Source organism: Ranitomeya variabilis, chromosome 8, assembly GCF_051348905.1.
Source record: "Ranitomeya variabilis isolate aRanVar5 chromosome 8, aRanVar5.hap1, whole genome shotgun sequence".
Classification (NCBI taxonomy): domain Eukaryota; kingdom Metazoa; phylum Chordata; class Amphibia; order Anura; family Dendrobatidae; genus Ranitomeya; species Ranitomeya variabilis.
This window is the reverse complement of record NC_135239.1, coordinates 202,022,072-202,040,217: the sequence shown is the minus strand read 5'-3', so window position 1 is coordinate 202,040,217 and position 18,146 is coordinate 202,022,072. Positions and strand designations below refer to the sequence as shown.

General features: G+C 45.9%; 2 protein-coding genes across 3 annotated transcripts in view; one reads left to right on the top strand and one right to left on the bottom strand.

Annotated features, from left to right (window-relative positions):
* The window catches only part of GXYLT2 (glucoside xylosyltransferase 2), a 43,353-nt gene extending 42,162 nt beyond the window's left edge, over positions 1–1,191 (bottom strand). Inside the window, exon 1 of the mRNA XM_077276239.1 lies at positions 702–1,191. Coding sequence (XP_077132354.1) covers positions 702–973 — 272 coding nt within the window. The 5' untranslated portion in view covers positions 974–1,191. The remainder of the gene's footprint in view (positions 1–701) is intronic.
* A 136-nt stretch (positions 1,192–1,327) lies between these two features.
* The window catches only part of SHQ1 (SHQ1, H/ACA ribonucleoprotein assembly factor), a 75,023-nt gene continuing 58,204 nt past the window's right edge, over positions 1,328–18,146 (top strand). The window contains exons 1-4 of one of the 2 annotated variants that reach the window (XM_077276238.1): positions 1,328–1,359; positions 12,299–12,452; positions 12,840–12,904; positions 13,639–13,761. In XM_077276238.1, coding sequence (XP_077132353.1) covers positions 12,310–12,452; positions 12,840–12,904; positions 13,639–13,761 — 331 coding nt within the window. In that variant the 5' untranslated portion in view covers positions 1,328–1,359; positions 12,299–12,309. Of the gene's footprint in view, positions 1,360–8,894; positions 9,009–12,298; positions 12,453–12,839; positions 12,905–13,638; positions 13,762–18,146 lie in introns of those variants that run through there. The other variant, XM_077276236.1, reaches the window with a different exon arrangement.

Below are 18,146 nucleotides of genomic sequence, written 5' to 3'. Positions count from 1 at the left end.
CTGATCTGACAGGGGATAGGCCATCAAAATAGTGTTCCCTAAAACACCCAGTAACATTGGCCTTTTTTTTTTGCAAAGTTTCACTTTGCTGTCCTAGCGCTGTGTCTAAATATCCGGGATTTTTGGCTCCCAGCACACTGCCCTGAACGCCATGCCCATTATGGACACCCAAAAGCAAATATGAGGCTGCTGAGTTCGGGGTCAGGAGACCCCCGGCCTGTCTATACTCAAACTGTGAAAGTCGGGATGCGAGAAACGGGCTTGAAATAAAATTGCCATCCAGTGCTAAGAGGGTGCGGATCCAGTCACAAAAGTTCTGGGAATTGCTAGGAGTCATGGACCGCGACCAATTGTATCCACTGACATATCATAAAGGGGCGTAAAGAGGAAAATCCCTTGAAGAGAACAATGTATTGTAATATTTAAAATATTGTTATATTCTGATTAAGGTGAAATGATAAAACCAAGATAAGAACCAAACCCAGGAAACCCCCCACCTAAAGTCCGCGTACCCCCATCCTTTCTAAATGATTCTTGGGTTACGTGGCGCAGTATCTTGCAATATGAATGGATTCTTTGTAATATATAAATAATAAACAAACAGAACACATTCACTACAGAGACGACAGCTGTCAATCATCATAGAAAATACAGGCCGTCAGCCAAGATGTTCTGCAGCAGCTGCGTCCTGAACTTCTTACCTAGTTTTAGCTGGTCTCCCCTTCGTGTTGCTTTTCTTCTTCTTCACCCTGGACTCTTTTTTTGGTTTGTGCTCCTCTATGGCTCTGAAGTGCCTAGGGGTGGTGGTGGTGCTGGTGGTGGGCTGCACCAGGTTGTGTCCAGAGGGGGCTGGAAGTTTGGATCTCCGGGTTCCTTTACCAGGGGGCTCATCTGTATTCCCCAAGAAGAGATATAGGATCAGAAGCCCCCCCAGGCAGAGCAAGCTGACCAGGAGCTTGCAATGGATCCTCATAGTGTGGGGTCTCCCTTGTAGATCATATTTGGAGGGGGGCTTCTTACCCCTTGGGGATCAGCATTGCAGGCAACATTGTGAGAAGCTTCCACAGGGAGCTCCGGGGGCTGCAGGCACCACGTATCCGATTGTCAGGGCAGGGGGAGGGGGGCAGAGGAGACAGAGGTGGGAGGGATCCTACCGTAATGTGTGGAGCTCAAGCTCCCTCTGTTCTCCATGACACATTCTACACGCGCTGCTGTTCCTGCTCTGACCTGCAGAGGGCGCGCACGCGCACTGTTACAAGAAGATACATTGTATCAACGTTCTACTGTAAACATTCCAAAGAGGAGACTCCCGAACTAGGAGAAACAAGAGTATTGCCATCCAAAGACACCACTATACAGGTCACTTAGTCATCAGTTTTGGTTTAGCTCTTGACAGAAACCTGAATAATATTAATAATAATAATTATTATTATTTTTATTTATATAGCGCCAACATATTCAGCAGCACTTTACATTATTATTATTTATTTATTTATTTTTATAGCACCATTTATTCCATTCACACGTGGGGCTGATTTACTGAAGATAAAACAAGTACCTATTATAATCTATGTAGCCGTTCATACATGTGTTCTTTATTGGGGAACAATTGAAGAAAAAAAGGAGACGTTTGTTTTTTATCTGATTTGCAGATAAAATTGGCTTAGTTGATAAAATGGGTCAGTCAAAAAAAAGATAGGATGTGAATGCCATCCGTGGGTCAGCCAAGTGATGTCCTTTTGTTAGGCCTCATTCAGACATCAGTTTTTTTTCCACGTAATTAGGGGAGAAATGAAAAGAAAGAAACTCCACCGTCTCCATGCTGAGAGTCTGTGATGTAATCAGAGTGTGGTCTGCATTTTTCACTACCCTTTGACTTGTATTGCCGATTTTGAAGCAACTTTCAGATTATAATTGGGCGTCTCCGCCATTTTCAGGGGTTCACAAAAAAAAAAAAAATCAGACATGTGAATGCCCCATTATCACAGGTATGAGTGCTGTCCGTTAAAAAACATGTCAGATAGCAATCGTATGCAAAAATCAGACGTATGTTGGTGTATCTTTGTAATTGGATGTTTATCATCATCACAGAAAATCATGTCTTAGCCAAAAATGGTAAAATGTAGCTCAAATGAAGAATATTAGAAAACTGCTTAAAGGTGTACACCCTGATGAAAGAGACGCTGTGTCTATGTGTATAGTAAAGGGGACCCCAACTCTGGCATCATATATTTCCCTGCCAGAAGCAAATGATCAGGCATATTAAAACCAAACATGTCTGAACCTTCTTTGCACCAACATGTGACCTTAGGACTCTTACACAAATAGAATAGGGGTCAAACTAAAATCAGTGGGTGCGGGCAATACTTATCTATAGTGTATAGACATCTTGAAGGTGTCGTGCAGCTCATCTCATTACCACATCAAGCAGTGGCGTAACTTGAAGCTCGTGTTCCCCAATGCAATGGGTACCCAAACTATTGCAGGTCTGTACTAGTAATGGTCTTTGTGGGCCAAGGGAAGCTTTAGAGCCCACCAGGGCCTGGGGGTAGTTTTGACCCCTGCACCTATTATAATTACACCCCTGACATTAAGTATTGAAATACTCTGTGACAAAGCAGGAGGGACATTTTTTGCACAATACCTGCTGGAGTAGCAATGGTTGCCTCCTCAGCTGTCCCTCCATGCATGCAGCAGCTCTAAATGCATGAAAAGGAAAGGGCTACACATCTTTTTAAAGAGGTTCTGCAGCCACATGAAAGGCTGTTTTGATATGTAAAGTGGAAACTAATCAAACGTATTATAATTTAATTAAGGGAGTTCGACTTCAGTGCCGTCCAATGCTTCCAGCTGCTTTACATCCGCAAGTGCACAGTTTCTTTCCCCTTCTCTGTCTCTGCAAGTGATGAAGGGGGCTGACTATCTATCTTGGCTCATGTCAGTGGTGGATATATCATAGGTGGAACCTAGGGACCCGAGAGGTAAGTGGGCCACTATCACCTCCATAACAAGTGGAATTGTGCATTATGATGAGCTATTAGACTGCAAATGGTCTTCTGTCTTTGTCCTCTGGTGGCTCAGTTCATTACCTAAACCTGCCCCCATCTCCATCATGGTTGCTGTACAGATTGAAAATGGATTGACTTAGCTATTGAACCCTGCACTGAGAATGGGGGGAGTTGCTCCGCTGTGTTGGAAGGAATACAAAAGTGAAGTTTCCTAGTCTGCACCAGTGGTGCTAAAATCAGGACTTAAAGGGGTTGCCTAGGGGTTGCCTACCTTAGGACAGATCATCAGTAAAGGTTCCAACATCTGGCACCCGCACGATCGGTGACAGCTGGATGTACATGGTATACAGAAATGGAACGGCACAGTGTTTAGTGGCTGATCACTGCGGCTCAGATCCTATTCAATTGAATCATGCATGTTATGAAGCTGTGTATAATCTCTAGATCCGCCATTCAAAGCAACCAAACAATCACATCTTGTCCCTAGAGTCATACATTGCACATAGATAAACTACGTTATCATTAACCCCCGCTATCAGTGATCAGCCATGCACAAGATGACAGCAGTACTGCCAGTCATGCACTGCTGTGATATGTATGGGTGGTCAGCTATGCCCTGCAGAGATAACCACTCTCAATTGCTGGGCATGACTTGTAGACACAGTGCCATGTCTGGTAGATGAGTACTAGGATGGGATTAGCTGCCACAATCCCAGAGATGGCCACGTGCACAGAGCCCCCCACATTACTAGCCCCTTTTGTCACCATATACTGTGCTACAAGCAATGCTGGAAGGATATAACGTGCAATGGAAGATTATTTTTTGTATAACTTCATGATAAAAAAAAATCTGTATGCCACCGCACATGAACCAATGCAGCCATACAGAATTGGCCCATAGATTCCTATGAACGATACATTAAGGAATCTGTAATTAGGATGAACCAATGCTAATTTTGAGTCATTGCAAAAAGCTGTTCATAATTGTTCATTTAGACCCCATTCTCAGGATCTGTGGGGGTCCCAGCTGTTGAATCTCCAACAAATATTAAGTGATCCCTTGTCATGACTTGGAGATTATTTACATTCTTGGAGCATTGATTGTAATGGAGTAACCAAATACAATGCTCAGATATCAAATCCGGATACACCACCTGCCTTGTTTATAGGGACAACGAACGATCGCCTCCACCATGTTGATTCTTATTAAAGCTTTGAGGGATGTAGGAATCTTCATATTCAGCATCTTACTGATTGTACTGAACATATGAAAGTATTAGAGAAAACAGACGCCGTTTATGATGTTTATCTGTGAGTCGACATGTAGCCCTAGAGCAGAGTTCCCCAACATGTGGCTCTCCAGCTGCTGCAAAACTGCCACTCCCATCATGGCCTCACAGTCGCAGGCATTATTGTGTGACTTATCTTACAGTCGCCATGTAACTTTAGGCAGCCCCGGGGCTATTAAGGTATGATGGGGGTTGTTGTTTTGCAGTAGCTAGAAACTAAGGTTGGGGAGCACTGTCTTGGGAAGGAAAGTGACCACATCTGGGGATAAATGGGCACAACCATAGGAAGGGAAGTTACCACGTGGGCACAACCATAGGAAAGTTAAATGGGCACAAACGTAGGAATAGAAGTGACCACATCTGTGGATAAATGGGCACAACTGTAGGAAGGGAAGTGATAACAACTGGGGATAAATGGGCACAACCGTCTTGGGTTTGGTCTGTCGGTGTTCTCTGGTCTGGTCTCTCAGTTCTTCTTTCAGGTCTAATCTCTAGGTTCTTCTTTCTCATCTGGTCACTTGATTCTTCTCTCGGATCTGGTCTCCCGGTTCTTCTCTTGGGTCTAGTCTCTCAGTTCTTCTCTTGGATCTTGTCTCTTGGCATTTCTCTCGGGTCTGGTCTCTCGGTTCTTCTCTTGAGTTTGTTCTCAGTTCCTCTCTTGGACCTGGTCACTAGATTCTTCTCTCAGGTCTAGTCTCTCTGTCCTTCTCTCGAGTCTGGTCTCTTGGTTCTGGTCACTTGAGTCTGGTCTCTCGGTTCTTCTCTTGGGTCTGGTCTCTCGGTTCTTCTCTTGGGTCTGGTCTCTCAGTCCTGGTCACTCAAGTCTGGTCTCTCAGTTCTGGTCTCTCGGTTCTTCTCTTGGGTCTCGTCTCTTGGTCCTGGTCACTCAAATCTGGTCTCTCGGTTCTGGTCTCTCGGTTCTTCTCTCGGGTCTGGTCTCTCAGTTCTTTTCTTGGATGTGGTCTCTCGGTTCTTCTATTGGCTCTGGTCTATCCATTCTCTTGGGTCTGGACTCTTGGTTCTTCTCTAGGGTCTGGTCTCTCGGTTCTTCTCTTGGGTGTGGTCTCTCTGTTCTTCTATTCAATCTGGTCTTTCAGTTCTCTTGACTCTGGTCTGTCGGTTCTTCTCTTGGGCCTGGTCTCTCGGATCTGGTCACTCGATTCTTCTCTTGGGTCTAGTCTCTCGGTTCATCTCCCAGATTTGGTCTCTTGGTTCTTTTCTCGATTTGGTCTCTCGGTTCTTCTCTCGGATCTGGTCATTAAATTCTTTTCTCAGGTCTGGTCTCTCTATTCTTCTCTCTGATGCGGTCGCTCGCTTCTTCTCTTAGGTCTTGTCTCTTGGTTCTTCTCGGGTGTGGTCTCTCAATTCTCCTCTGAGGTCTGGTCTCTGGCATGACGGCTATAACCCAACCTCACTGCACCACATGTCTGTCCTACTACAGGTTCAGGCACTGGTTCCTACCCTCCACTGCCCTTCTGGACCTTTTATAATTACTAACTGCGCCACCGCTATCACCTGACCTGGTGTCTCCTCCAGCCTCTTCCCAAAGGGAACATGCACTTCACTCTTCCGTTCCTGCTAATGTAATTATCTCTGATTTCCTTATTCCTATCATATCTGACCGGCAGCTGGGGTGTTTGCTTGCGGACACTCTGTTAGGCTACGTTCACATTTGTGTTGTGCGCCGCAGCGTCGGCGACGCAACGCACAACGCAAACAAAAACGCAGCAAAATGCATGCACAACGCTGCGTTTTGCACCGCATGCGTCCTTTTTTTGATTGATTTTGGACGCAGCAAAAATGCAACTTGCTGCGTCCTCTGCGCCCGGACGCGTGCGCCGCAGTGACGCATGCGGCGCAAAACGCAAGTGCAACGCATGTCCATGCGCCCCCATGTTAAATATAGGGGCGCATGACGCATGCGGCGACGCTGCGGCGCCCAACGCTGCGGCGCCGACCGCAAATGTGAACGTAGACTTAGACATTAACTATGTGCATCTTCTCACTTGTCCATCTCCTTACACTCACATTATTAGCTACAGAGACCCCATACAGGCCAACCCCAATACCCCCATAGTAGAGCAAGGGGTACTATGGCGTGCCTAGATAAGTGCCATATCAGACCAAACTGTATTATACACCAAATTAAAAATAAATATTACAACTACCCTTCATAAAACCTAAAATAAAAGATATCTGGGGGAATTAGACCGCGCTTGTCCCGTACATGACCCGTGAAATCCGAAACACGCTCATAAAATAAAGATGATAAAAACCAGCACGTGGGGGTAGAAAGGGGCCTCTTTGGCTTTAAAACAGAAACACGAATCCTTGGAACATCTGGATAGCTTAGGACGGCTCAACCAAGGGTCGTACAGCTGCAATGACTTCACGCGCAGAGTGGCGGCAGTGTGGCCGTCGCTGACTAAATCACAAGAAGAAGACGGCGCGTTCCCGCTCACTGCATGACTATAGACATGAGAAGACCAGATATAGTTACTTTTTCCCCCGGAAATGGTGTCTGATCTGAATATTTTTTTCTTTTAATTATAGGCCCAAAATGAAGCCTGCTCTAAATTACTCCCAGAAAGTAACGTCTGGCTAGAATTATGACCGCACTGCGCTGAAGTAACCTGGAGTGACCCGTCGCTGCCGCTCCACATTTGGCTCTCGAGTGGATTTATGACTGTAGAGGGGGTCCTTTTTTATTTTGGGGGGTGGAGAGGGGGGTTTGAAACGAATCTTGGAAATATCAAATCACAGGATATAAAGTCACAAATGTGGGATTACATCCCCTGCTCAGTAGGAGCATTTATCCTCCCTCGATAGGTTGTCTTTATTACATATGGTACGTATTACGGACGGCAGAGCGTCACGACCTGGGAATTCAAGGGGAAGTATCATGTTTTATGGAAAGAAAATCGCGCTTTTTTTTTTTTTTTTTGCTGAGTAAAACGCAAATAATCCCCCGATTTCTTTGAAATTTGTTATTAAAAGCAGAAATTTTATCGCCAGCATTGTGAAAAAAAACAAAATTATATTTTTAATGTTAACCCCTTGATTGCATTGAAGGCTGAAAATAAAATGACATGTTGTCATACGCTGCAGGGCATGCTGGGAGTTGTAGTTTTCCAGAACTATTAGAGATTGTGGACCACTCATATTAATTTCTGCAGTCGTGGGGACATTTTTGCCATAGTGCCCCCCTAACATTGCTAAATGTGGTACCACCGTAAGCAACTGCTGGAGCCCCCTTACATCGCACGCCATGATGACCCTTTTCCTGCCAGCCACAGTGCCCAGGAGCAAACCATAGTGCCCATATAACATTGCTAGTTATGGTGACCTAAAAAGTGCAAGCTACAGCCCCAACCTACATTACGAGGCACACACTGGCATAGGAGGCCCCTGTGCAAGAACAATATATGGGCCCTTTGCAGACCAATAGTTCATCACAATGCACAATTCCATCTTTTTTGGGAGGTGGACATGGGCCCATTGACCTCCTGGGCCCCTGTGGACCTGCACAGGTAGCACCACTGATATGTCCGCCCCTGCAGACATAGTTACTCCATTCCTGGTAGCCTCAGACAGCCATGATGTCCCATAACATTCAGATCTATGGCTGCTCAACCATAGTGCCCCGGCCAGCTCCAGCTTTCTGCAGGCCCATGGGGCGACAGTGGGACCCTCTCCGCTTTCATTTTTTCCTTCTCACCTTCTAAGAGTTATATATATATTAATTATTGTAGATAGAGTCGTATCAAGGCTCGTTAGTTGCAGTATGAGCCGCATTTTTTGTCATTACCGTTTCGAGGTCCATTTTTTGGATTCTTAAATTTTTGTAGTTTTTGTTTCGGCGTTCACTGTATGATATTAATAATATATTTTACTAGTTTTATAGTTACGTAACAAGTAGTTTTTGGTTTAGATTTTATTTATGTTTTGGAAAAAGGCGGCTGATATGAACTTTCATATATTTAAACATTTTGTTCCCAGTTTTCTTTATTAGTTCTCCTGCGATCGCTTATACAGAACACCATAATGCTATAATATTGCCGTTTATTGTAAAATGACCGATCTATGAGGCCTGAGGCAAAGATAGCTGACATGGGGGGGTCTTTCATCAAATCCAAAGCTGCCATGATGCAGATTGAGGCCTGATGGGAATGTGCAGCTGTGTAATATTCGTTACATGTCAGGTTTTCGCCATTTTAAAAATCTCTGCACATTCTTTTTCGCAAAGAAAGACTGAAAACCTGATTGTGTCTTACTAGTGCATAATCAGGACAAGTACTGAGCCTGAGTGAAAAAATCAAAGGTCCTATTCACTGAAAGCAAACAGAGATCGTAAGAAGTGAAGAATATTTAATACACTTTTATATATTGTCCTTTATTTCCTATATTATGGTACACAGCTCTTTTTTTCTCTCGTTTCTATGACAACCATGACGCTTGATTGGCACTTTCATTTTTCTTTTCGCCAACCACAAGATGTCTGAACTTCCCGCCCCGCAGGCACTGTGTCAGTAGCCAATCTCCGTCCGTTTATTTCTAATCTAGGCTTTCATTGGTGAGGAGGTCCTGAGGAGGTGGGGCTCTTTGGATGAGTCGTCCAATCAGTGTTTTGCTTTTGGTCTCCTTCTGTAACACGTGCAGACCCGGAAGTAGTAAGAACTGGAGCGCGGCGTGTGCGGAGCGTGTGGCGCAGGTGAGCGGGGAGAGGAGGGAGAGCTCCGGTGCTGGGAGTTATGGCTAATGTGGGTTATTAGCCGTAGCATACCGTACCGTGCTGTGGTGGTGTGCAACATGTGGCTTTACGGCTGAAGCTCAGGGCATGCTGGGAGTTGCAGTCCACAACCAGCTGAGAAGTCGTAGATTGATATTCATTGCATGCTGGGAGTTGTAGTTCCACAGTAGTTGGAATGCCACAACTTGAAGCCCCCTAGTGAACAAATTTGGGTGATAACTATGTGGAATAACAGAGGAACTACAAGTCTCAGCATGTCTCATGTGTTCAACATCATATGTTTTGTATGGACCTGCCATTTTCTGTCTCGCATGGGTTAACATTGGACCTCCAAAAAAGTCTGTACTCCCCTCTGCAGCTGATCATATAGTTATAGAATTTTTATTTGTTTTTTTCCCCCTCATATGAGGGCACTTGCTTTTTATTTTTATTATTTTTTTATTTTTTTTTTGGAGGGGGAGGCTGTAGTTATAATCGATACCGTTCATTTGACCATATACTTTGTGCTATTGCGTTTTTTTTTCTTTTTATAGCGTTTACTGTGCAGTAAAAATGACCTGGTAACATGAGACTGCAGGGCAGGATGATTTCAGCGTCGTTAATGTTTTAATTTTTTTTATTAATTCAGTGATTAAAAAAAATTTCAAAACAATCTTTTTATTTACTTTATTTATTATTTTTTTTAATTCTAAGACCTGAAATCTTTTTTTTTTTTTTTCTTTATATGGAGATGTGAGAGTCGTATTAATTGATACCATTTTGGCGCACATGCAACAATTTTACTTTCTTAGCACTTTTTTTGAAGAAATATATATATTTTTAATTGGGAATAAAAACTGGATGGGGTGAGGGTGAGTTAAACACAAAATCACTTATTTTTATAATCTACCTACTGGGGGCATAGAGAAGCCCTGAGCCCTATACACTCAGCTGTTGTAAGAAGAGAATAAATGTCATCCTATAGGACAGTGTGGTGTGGACGGGCCCTTCTTATAAGACTCAGAGTGGTAATAAATGGTTGCACATCCAATTGGAAGTGTTTCAAGTGGGGACCACAAGGCTCTGTCCTGGCCCCAGTGTTTCAAGTGGGGACCACAAGGCTCTGTCCTGGCCCCAGTGTTACAAGTTGGGACCTCAAGGCTCTGTCCTGGCCCTAGTGTTACAAGTGGGGACCACAAGGCTCTGTCCTGGCCCCAGTGTTACAAGTGGGGACCACAAGGCTCTGTCCTGGCCCTAGTGTTACAAGTGGGGACCACAAGGCTCTGTCCTGGCCCTAGTGTTACAAGTGGGGACCACAAGGCTCTGTCCTGGCCCAAGTGTTACAAGTGGGGACCACAAGGCTCTGTCCTGGCCCTAGTGTTACAAGTGGGGACCACAAGGCTCTGTCCTGGCCCCAGTGTTACAAGTGGGGACCACAAGGCTCTGTCCTGGCCCTAGTGTTACAAGTGGGGACCACAAGGCTCTGTCCTGGCCCCAGTGTTACAAGTGTGGACCTCAAGGCTCTGTCCTGGCCCCAGTGTTTCAAGTGGGGACCACAAGGCTCTGTCCTGGCCCCAGTGTTACAAGTGCGGACCTCAAGGCTCTGTCCTGGCCCCAGTGTTACAAGTGGGGACCACAAGGCTCTGTCCTGGCCCCAGTGTTACAAGTGGGGACCACAAGGCTCTGTCCTGGCCCCAGTGTTACAAGTGGGGACCACAAGGCTCTGTCCTGGCCCCAGTGTTACAAGTGTGGACCTCAAGGCTCTGTCCTGGCCCCAGTGTTACAAGTGCGGACCTCAAGGCTCTGTCCTGGCCCCAGTGTTACAAGTGGGGACCACAAGGCTCTGTCCTGGCCCCAGTGTTACAAGTGGGGACCACAAGGCTCTGTCCTGGCCCCAGTGTTACAAGTGGGGACCACAAGGCTCTGTCCTGGTCCCAGTGTTACAAGTGGGGACCTCAAGGCTCTGTCCTGGCCCCAGTGTTACAAGTGGGGACCACAAGGCTCTGTCCTGGCCCCAGTGTTACAAGTGGGGACCACAAGGCTCTGTCCTGGCCCCAGTGTTACAAGTGGGGACCTCAAGGCTTTGTCCTGGCCCCAGTGTTACAAGTGGGGACCACAAGGCTCTGTCCTGGCCCCAGTGTTACAAGTGGGGACCACAAGGCTCTGTCCTGGCCCCAGTGTTACAAGTGGGGACCACAAGGCTCTGTCCTGGCGCCAGTGTTGTTCAACATCTTTATAAAGTGTCTAGATAAGGGAACTGATGGTAAACTAATCAAATCTGCAGACGTTGCATAGCTATGAAGGATAGCTTACACTATAGAAGACAGTGAAAGGATTCAGAAGAATCTAGATTAGCTTGAACAATGGGCAGCGACTAATAGAATGGTATTTAACAGGAAGAAATGCAAGATTCTAAATCTGGGCAAGAAAAATGAAAATTACATCTACAGAATGGGAGGAATAGAACTAAGCAACAGCACGTGTGAAAAAGACTTGGGAATACTAATAGATTACAGACTGCACATGAGTCAACAATGTGATGCAGCAGCAAAAAAAAGGCAAACACAGTTCTAGGATGTAGTAAGAGAAGCATAGAGTCTAGATTATGTGAAGCAATTATCCCCCTCTACTCCTCCTTGGTCAGGCCTCATCTGGAATACTGTGTCCAGTTCTGGGCATCACATTTTAAAAAAGACATTGAAAAAGTGGAGCAAGTTCAGAGAAGAGCGACCAGGATGGTGAGCGGACTGCAAAGTATGTGCTACGAGGAACGGTTAAAGGATCGGGGAATGTTTTAGCTTGCAAAAAAGAACGAGAGGAGACTTAATAGCTGTCTACAAATATCTGGAGGGCTGTCACAGTGTAGAGGGATCATCATTATTCTCATTTGCACATGGAAACACGAGAAGCAATGGAATGAAACTGAAAGGGAGAAGATACAGATTAGATATTAGATAAACTTTTTGACGGTGAGGGTGATCAATGAGTGGAACAGGCTGCCACGAGAGGTGGTGAGTTCTCCTTCAATGAAAGTCTTGAAACAGACGCTGAAGAGATATCTGTTTATGATGGTTTAGTGACTCCTGCATTGAGCAGGGGACCGGACACGATGACCCCAGAGGTCCCTTCCAACTCTAACATTCTATGATTCTTTCTTTCTCTTATCCTCTGGGAGCTAATATTGGGGAATGTTGATTTTTGGTTGGGTGGGGTGGCTAGTTGTCCAAAATCAATAGATATAACAAAGTGACCTATCTTGTGTTCTCTTCTAGTGTGATCCACAATGATCACTCCGGCGTTTGACATCACGCAGGATCCAGACTTTCTTACTATAACCATCAAGGTTCCCTACGCCAGAGTGTCTGAGTTCGATCTCTACATTGATGGAGAGGACTTGAAGTTCTATGCCAAGCCGTACTTCTTAAGGTGAGAGAAAAACCACTTTTGGCCTCATTCAGACATCCATTTTTCACATCTGGGTTCTCACTGATGGAACATATTTTAGTTAGTTAGTTTTGCAGTTTTGCTATGGATTTTACTGAATAGGCGGAATAGGTGCAAAAAATGAACATGTAAAATGTTTGTATTGAAATTTGCAATGATTTCTTCCTATCCAAAGGACTCTTAAAGGGAACCAGACATCCGTTACATGTAGCCGGATCCACATGCAGCATGTATCAGATAGCGGCTGCGCGATTCCAGCCGTATATGTTTCACTCTGGCCCTCGGGGGTCCACGCTGCGCTGTAGACTAGTCGGACAGGCCGGTCCCCGTTGGCTTCTCTTCTTTTTCATGGTTTTCTTCTGGTTTTAGATTAACGCTGCCTGGGAGGATAGTGGAAGACGGGCGTCAGAAAGCCACGTACAATGCAGATGATGGTAAGAATTCATCACACGCTTCGTATATGCTTTTTAGCGGCGTCCTTAAACTTGTTGTTTTTTTTAAATTCTTTGTGGGTTTTATTTATTGACACATGTATGGGAAAAGCATATAACAAAAATGCACAAAGGATGTACAAAAAATGCTACAAATGCAAACCGCACTGTTTACAGTGCATCTGATATTTTCCTATGTGCTCCCAGCAAACATGATAGATGATAACTTGTGGTACGGTGGCGGTCTTGCCACTCGGACCCCCACTCAACCCAAGAGTTTGGGTCTGAAATGCCCCATTGGAATGGATCCGTTGTCGTATACAGTGCTCCAGCAGGCCCATAAAGAATTAGTGGGCAGCGGGCATCTCGGAGCCCTGTTCTCGGGCACACAAAAAAGTTTTTTTTTTTTTTTTTAAGGAGGGGGAGGGGCGGAGAAATACATCTTGTCCATTCTAGTCTATGGTTGTACTGCCATATGCAACTGACCACAGAGGTGTGTTTTGTTTTTTTTTTTAAATCTTTTTTCAAGATCTTTCAAATGGTGCGGTGTGAAAACACAAATTATGTTAGAAATTTGCTAATTTTTTAAAATTTTTAGTGTGGTTTTGCTTACTTTCCATTCTTATTTAAATTAACAGGACAGCCCTCGCCTCCCCCCAGTCTTTTTTTTTTTTTTTCACGACCGGTTACTTTTCTTTACAGCTCACCTCTGTGATTTGTGCCTCTTTTTTTTTTAGGCATTTTCACTCTCCAAGTCTCTAAAGAGACCCCAGGACAGCAATTTGAGGGCCTGAATCTGCTGACGTCCCTGTTAGCACCTAAGGGGGCAAGGACGTGTAAACCCTTGATTGAAGAGATGGGTGAGTGCTTCCCTTTAGTTATGGCTCCAGTGTAAATCTGACGATGCTCATTCCCACGTCCGCCATCTCTCCCACACCGCCCCATGCACAGGAACACTCGGCTGAATGTATGTGTGTGAGATCGGAGAGCGCTACCGCCAAAAGGATCGGGTGGTGAAATTTACATCTCCGGACCCTTACTGCCTCTCAACCCATCATCTGTCAGAGGAGAGTTGGGGACCCCCCCACACTCTAATGTCGGCCATTTTTTCCCCTTACATTCTCTAATCTGAACGGACCATACGGAGATAGGTGGCAGTATATAAGGCACCGCTTATCTCTCCCTCTTGTCGAGATCGATTTATGTCAGAAGTTTGTTCTGTGCCAACCACTGACTTACTGACATGTAACACTCCATCTCTGGAGGTGTTCTACCATAGTGTGGGCAAGTTGCTTCACACCTCAGCTGCTGCAGATCTTCTTTAGTGCAAATGACACATTCTGATTAATCAATGTATGATGTGAATGTCTCCTCGGTCCTTCTAGAAAAGAGGATCTGCAGCAGCCGATGTGTCTGTTAAGAGGAATTTTGAGCCCCTACTATATATGAGAGAATATTAAAGTGTCGATCATTGATAGTGTGACTGTTGTGATCCCAATAATGGGGCTCTGCAGTACCCTGTCTGAACGGAGCGGAGATCGTACCTGGAAACCTCCTCTCCATGTATTCTCTATGGGACTGCCAGGAAAAAAAAAGCCTTGTACACCGCTCGGCAATCTCCAACAGTCCCATAGAGAAATCATTTAGAGGTGGTCAACGTTCTCGGGAATGTTGGGGGACCCCCATCGATCAATAAGTTATCATGGAGGGAGGTGATGAGGACCTCCGGACCCCACAGGTAAATGAGCTCTGCAAAATGGTGCTGGGGCCCCTGCTGTGAGAGAGGCAGATGGAGCTGCTGGGAACAACTATTTTGAAGATATAAATGGGTGTCAGTAATCTGTCCAGTTGCTCCTGTATACAGTTTTCCTGGGACTCGGGGAGACCCCCGGTGCCGCGTCTTGTTCTGACATTTTACAGTTTACAGGTTTTGCAGATAAACAATGTAATTCACGTCCCGGGATCAATATTCGCTCTCCTGGCGCTCTGCAGTTTTCTGCCCAGAGAGCTCGTATGATGTCCCCGCGCGGGGAAAGTGTATCCCGCAGGAGTAATTCAGGAGCACGGAGCATACAGAGCTTCTCCAGAGTCACCGTAGTCTGCGCTCTGCTATCTGGCCCCAGGGATAGTTAAGGATGGAGGCGGCTATTGACTGCAAACTGGCATTAATCCTTGGGGAAATGCACGGCTTACGTGGGATGGAGGGATGTGTGCTGGTAAAGCAACATTATTAATTGCCTTGCTTAGCCAGGGAAGGAGAGTCCACCTCTGGGACATCCTTAAAGCTGATTTATGCAGGAGCAAGCAGAGCTGAAGAACACAAGTCCCTGCCATGTCCCCTCGCTGCTTTGTGAGGGGGTAATACAGAAATGAAGGATCCCACTGTGATCAGATCACTGGATCACCGATTGCATTGCTGTTTCCTGCAGAGTTTGCAGCAGTGCCACCAAGTGGCTGATGTAGGGTATAGCAGAATAGTTTGTGTATGCTTCCTGCAGCCGTCCAGCATCTCCTCTGCATCCAATTTAATGGCTGTTCATATAACGCAAGGGTAGCTCTAGCCCTCCAGGACAGAAGATGCCCTAATGCAGATCCGTAGACCACCAGAGAAGCCAATATTAACCCCTCTATTGCCCTACTCCACCAGGAAATGCCAGTATTAACCCCTACATAACCCTCGTCTACTATTGAGCCAGCATTACCCGTCTATGTTCTTAGTCCACCAGGGAAGTCCTCTATTACCCTAAGGGTATGTGTCCACAGTCCAGAGTCCCAGCGCTTTGGACGCAGGAGATACCCCGCTCCGCCCAAAGTGCTGCCCCCTTTTGTACGTGCGGTGATTCCGCATGTGTTCCTTGAATGAATCACCGCATCCTATACATAGACTGTTATTTATCTTGGGGAGACAGAGCATCTCTGCAAGATAAATAGACATGCTGCGGTCTATAAAGACGCGCCACATGTCCGGTTACGCAGGGCCGCTGGATGCGTCCGTGCACACATAGTGGAGACGGGATTTCATAAAATCCTCTCCACTGTGCTGTAACATCTGTACGCAGCGTCCAATCCACAGCAAATATTGAAGGAATACGCCCTGTGGAAACATACCCTCATTCTGCAGAAAATCAGGCATTACCTGCCCTCTCCCACCTGCCATTACCCTAGTCCTCCTAGAAACCAGAATTAACCCTTGTACTACGCTAGCCCACCAGAGAATCCAGAATAAACCCCTCCACTACTACCCTAGTCCAGCACAGCAGCCAGGATTAACCCCTCTACTACCAGAGCAGCCAGGATTAACCCTTGTACTACGCTAGCCCACCAGAGAATCCAGAATAAACCCCTCCACTACTACCCTAGTCCACCACAGCAGCCAGGATTAACCCCTCTACTACCAGAGCAGCCAGGATTAACCCTTGTACTACGCTAGCCCACCAGAGAATCCAGAATAAACCCCTCCACTACTACCCTCATCCACCAGGGCAGCCAGGATTAACCCCTCTACTACCAGAGCAGCCAGGATTAGCCCTTCTACTATCCTAGTCCGCCACATCAGCCAGGATTAACTCCTCTACTACCAGAGCAGCCAGGATTAACCCCTCTACTACCCTAGTCCACCACAGCAGCCAGATTAACCCCTCTACTACCACAGCAGCCAGATTAACCCCTCTACTACCACAGCAGCCAGGATTAACCCCTCTACTACCACAGCAGCCAGGATTAACCCCTCTACTACCAGAGAAGCCAGGATTAACCCTTCTACTACCCTCGTCCGCCACAGCAGCCAGGATTAACCCCTCTGCTACCAGAGCAGCCAGGATTAACCCTTCTACTACCCTAGTCCACCACAGCAGCCAGGATTAACCCCTCTTCTACCAGAGCAGCCAGGATTAACCCCTCTACTCTTGGAGAAGACAGGATTAACCCCTCTACTACTCTAATCCGCCAGAGCAGCCAGGATTAACACCTCTTCTACCAGAGAAGCGAGGATTAACCCTTCTACTACCTGACCTATCTATCGCAATCAATGACATCATGCTTTCCACCGTACCGGAAGTCCGCTGCTTCGGAGTAACCTTTGACTCTGCCCTGTCCTTCAAACCGCACATCCAAGCTCTGTCCACCTCCTGTTGCCTCCAGCTCAAAAATATCTCCAGAATCCGTCCTTTCCTCAACCGTCAATCTATTAAAATGCTTGTGCATGCCCTCATCATCTCCCGTCTTGACTACTGCAACATCCTTTTCTGTGGCCTCCCTGCTAACACCCTTGCACCTCTCCAGTCCGTCCTTAACTCTGCTGCCCGACTAATTCATCTCTCTCCTCGCTACTCCTCCGCTTCCCCCCTCTGCAAATCTCTTCACTGGCTCCCATTCCCTCAGCGTATCCAGTTCAAATTACTAATACTGACCTAGGAAAGAAATATATGTTGGTACCGTGTTAGCCAGTAGATAGAAAAATATTTAGAATTGAGAGTCCTCAGTGGTTGATACCTTTTACCTTTTTTTCTATACTATGTTGTGCATAAATATGTGATTCTTCAGAATTTGTTTTAGTCTATGCCTGATGAAGAGACGTATGTAGTCTCGAAAGCTTGCAATTTGTTACCATCTTTTCAGTTAGCCATTAACAGGTATCAACCACTGAGGACTCTCAATTCTAAATATTTTTTTTAATACTGACCTACAAAGCCATCCATAACCTGTCTCCTCCATATATCTCTGAACTAATCTCCCAATATCTTCCCTCACGTAATCTCCGGTCCTCCCAAGACCTCCTTCTCTCCTCCACACTTATTCGCTCCTCATCCAATCGCCTCCAAGACTTCTCCCGAATGTCCCCCATCCTCTGGAATTCTCTGCCCCAACACGTCCGACTATCAACCACATTCGGATCCTTCAGACGGAACCTGAAAACCCATCTCTTCAGGAAAGCCTACAGCCTGCACTGACCCCGCTGCCTCCTCATCACTACTGAAGCTACCGCCTCACCAACACCGGAGCTCCTGCAACCCCTGACCTATTGTCTCCTTCCCCATAATCCTGCAGAATGTAAGCCCGCAAGGGCAGGGTCCTCGCCCCTCTGTATCAGTCTGTCATTGTTTGTTTACTGTAAGTGATATCTGTAACTTGTATGTAACCCCTTCTCATGTACAGCACCATGGAATCAATGGTGCTATAGAAATAAATAATAATAATAATACTACCCTAGTCCACCAGAGCAGCCAAATTAACCCCTCTTCTACCA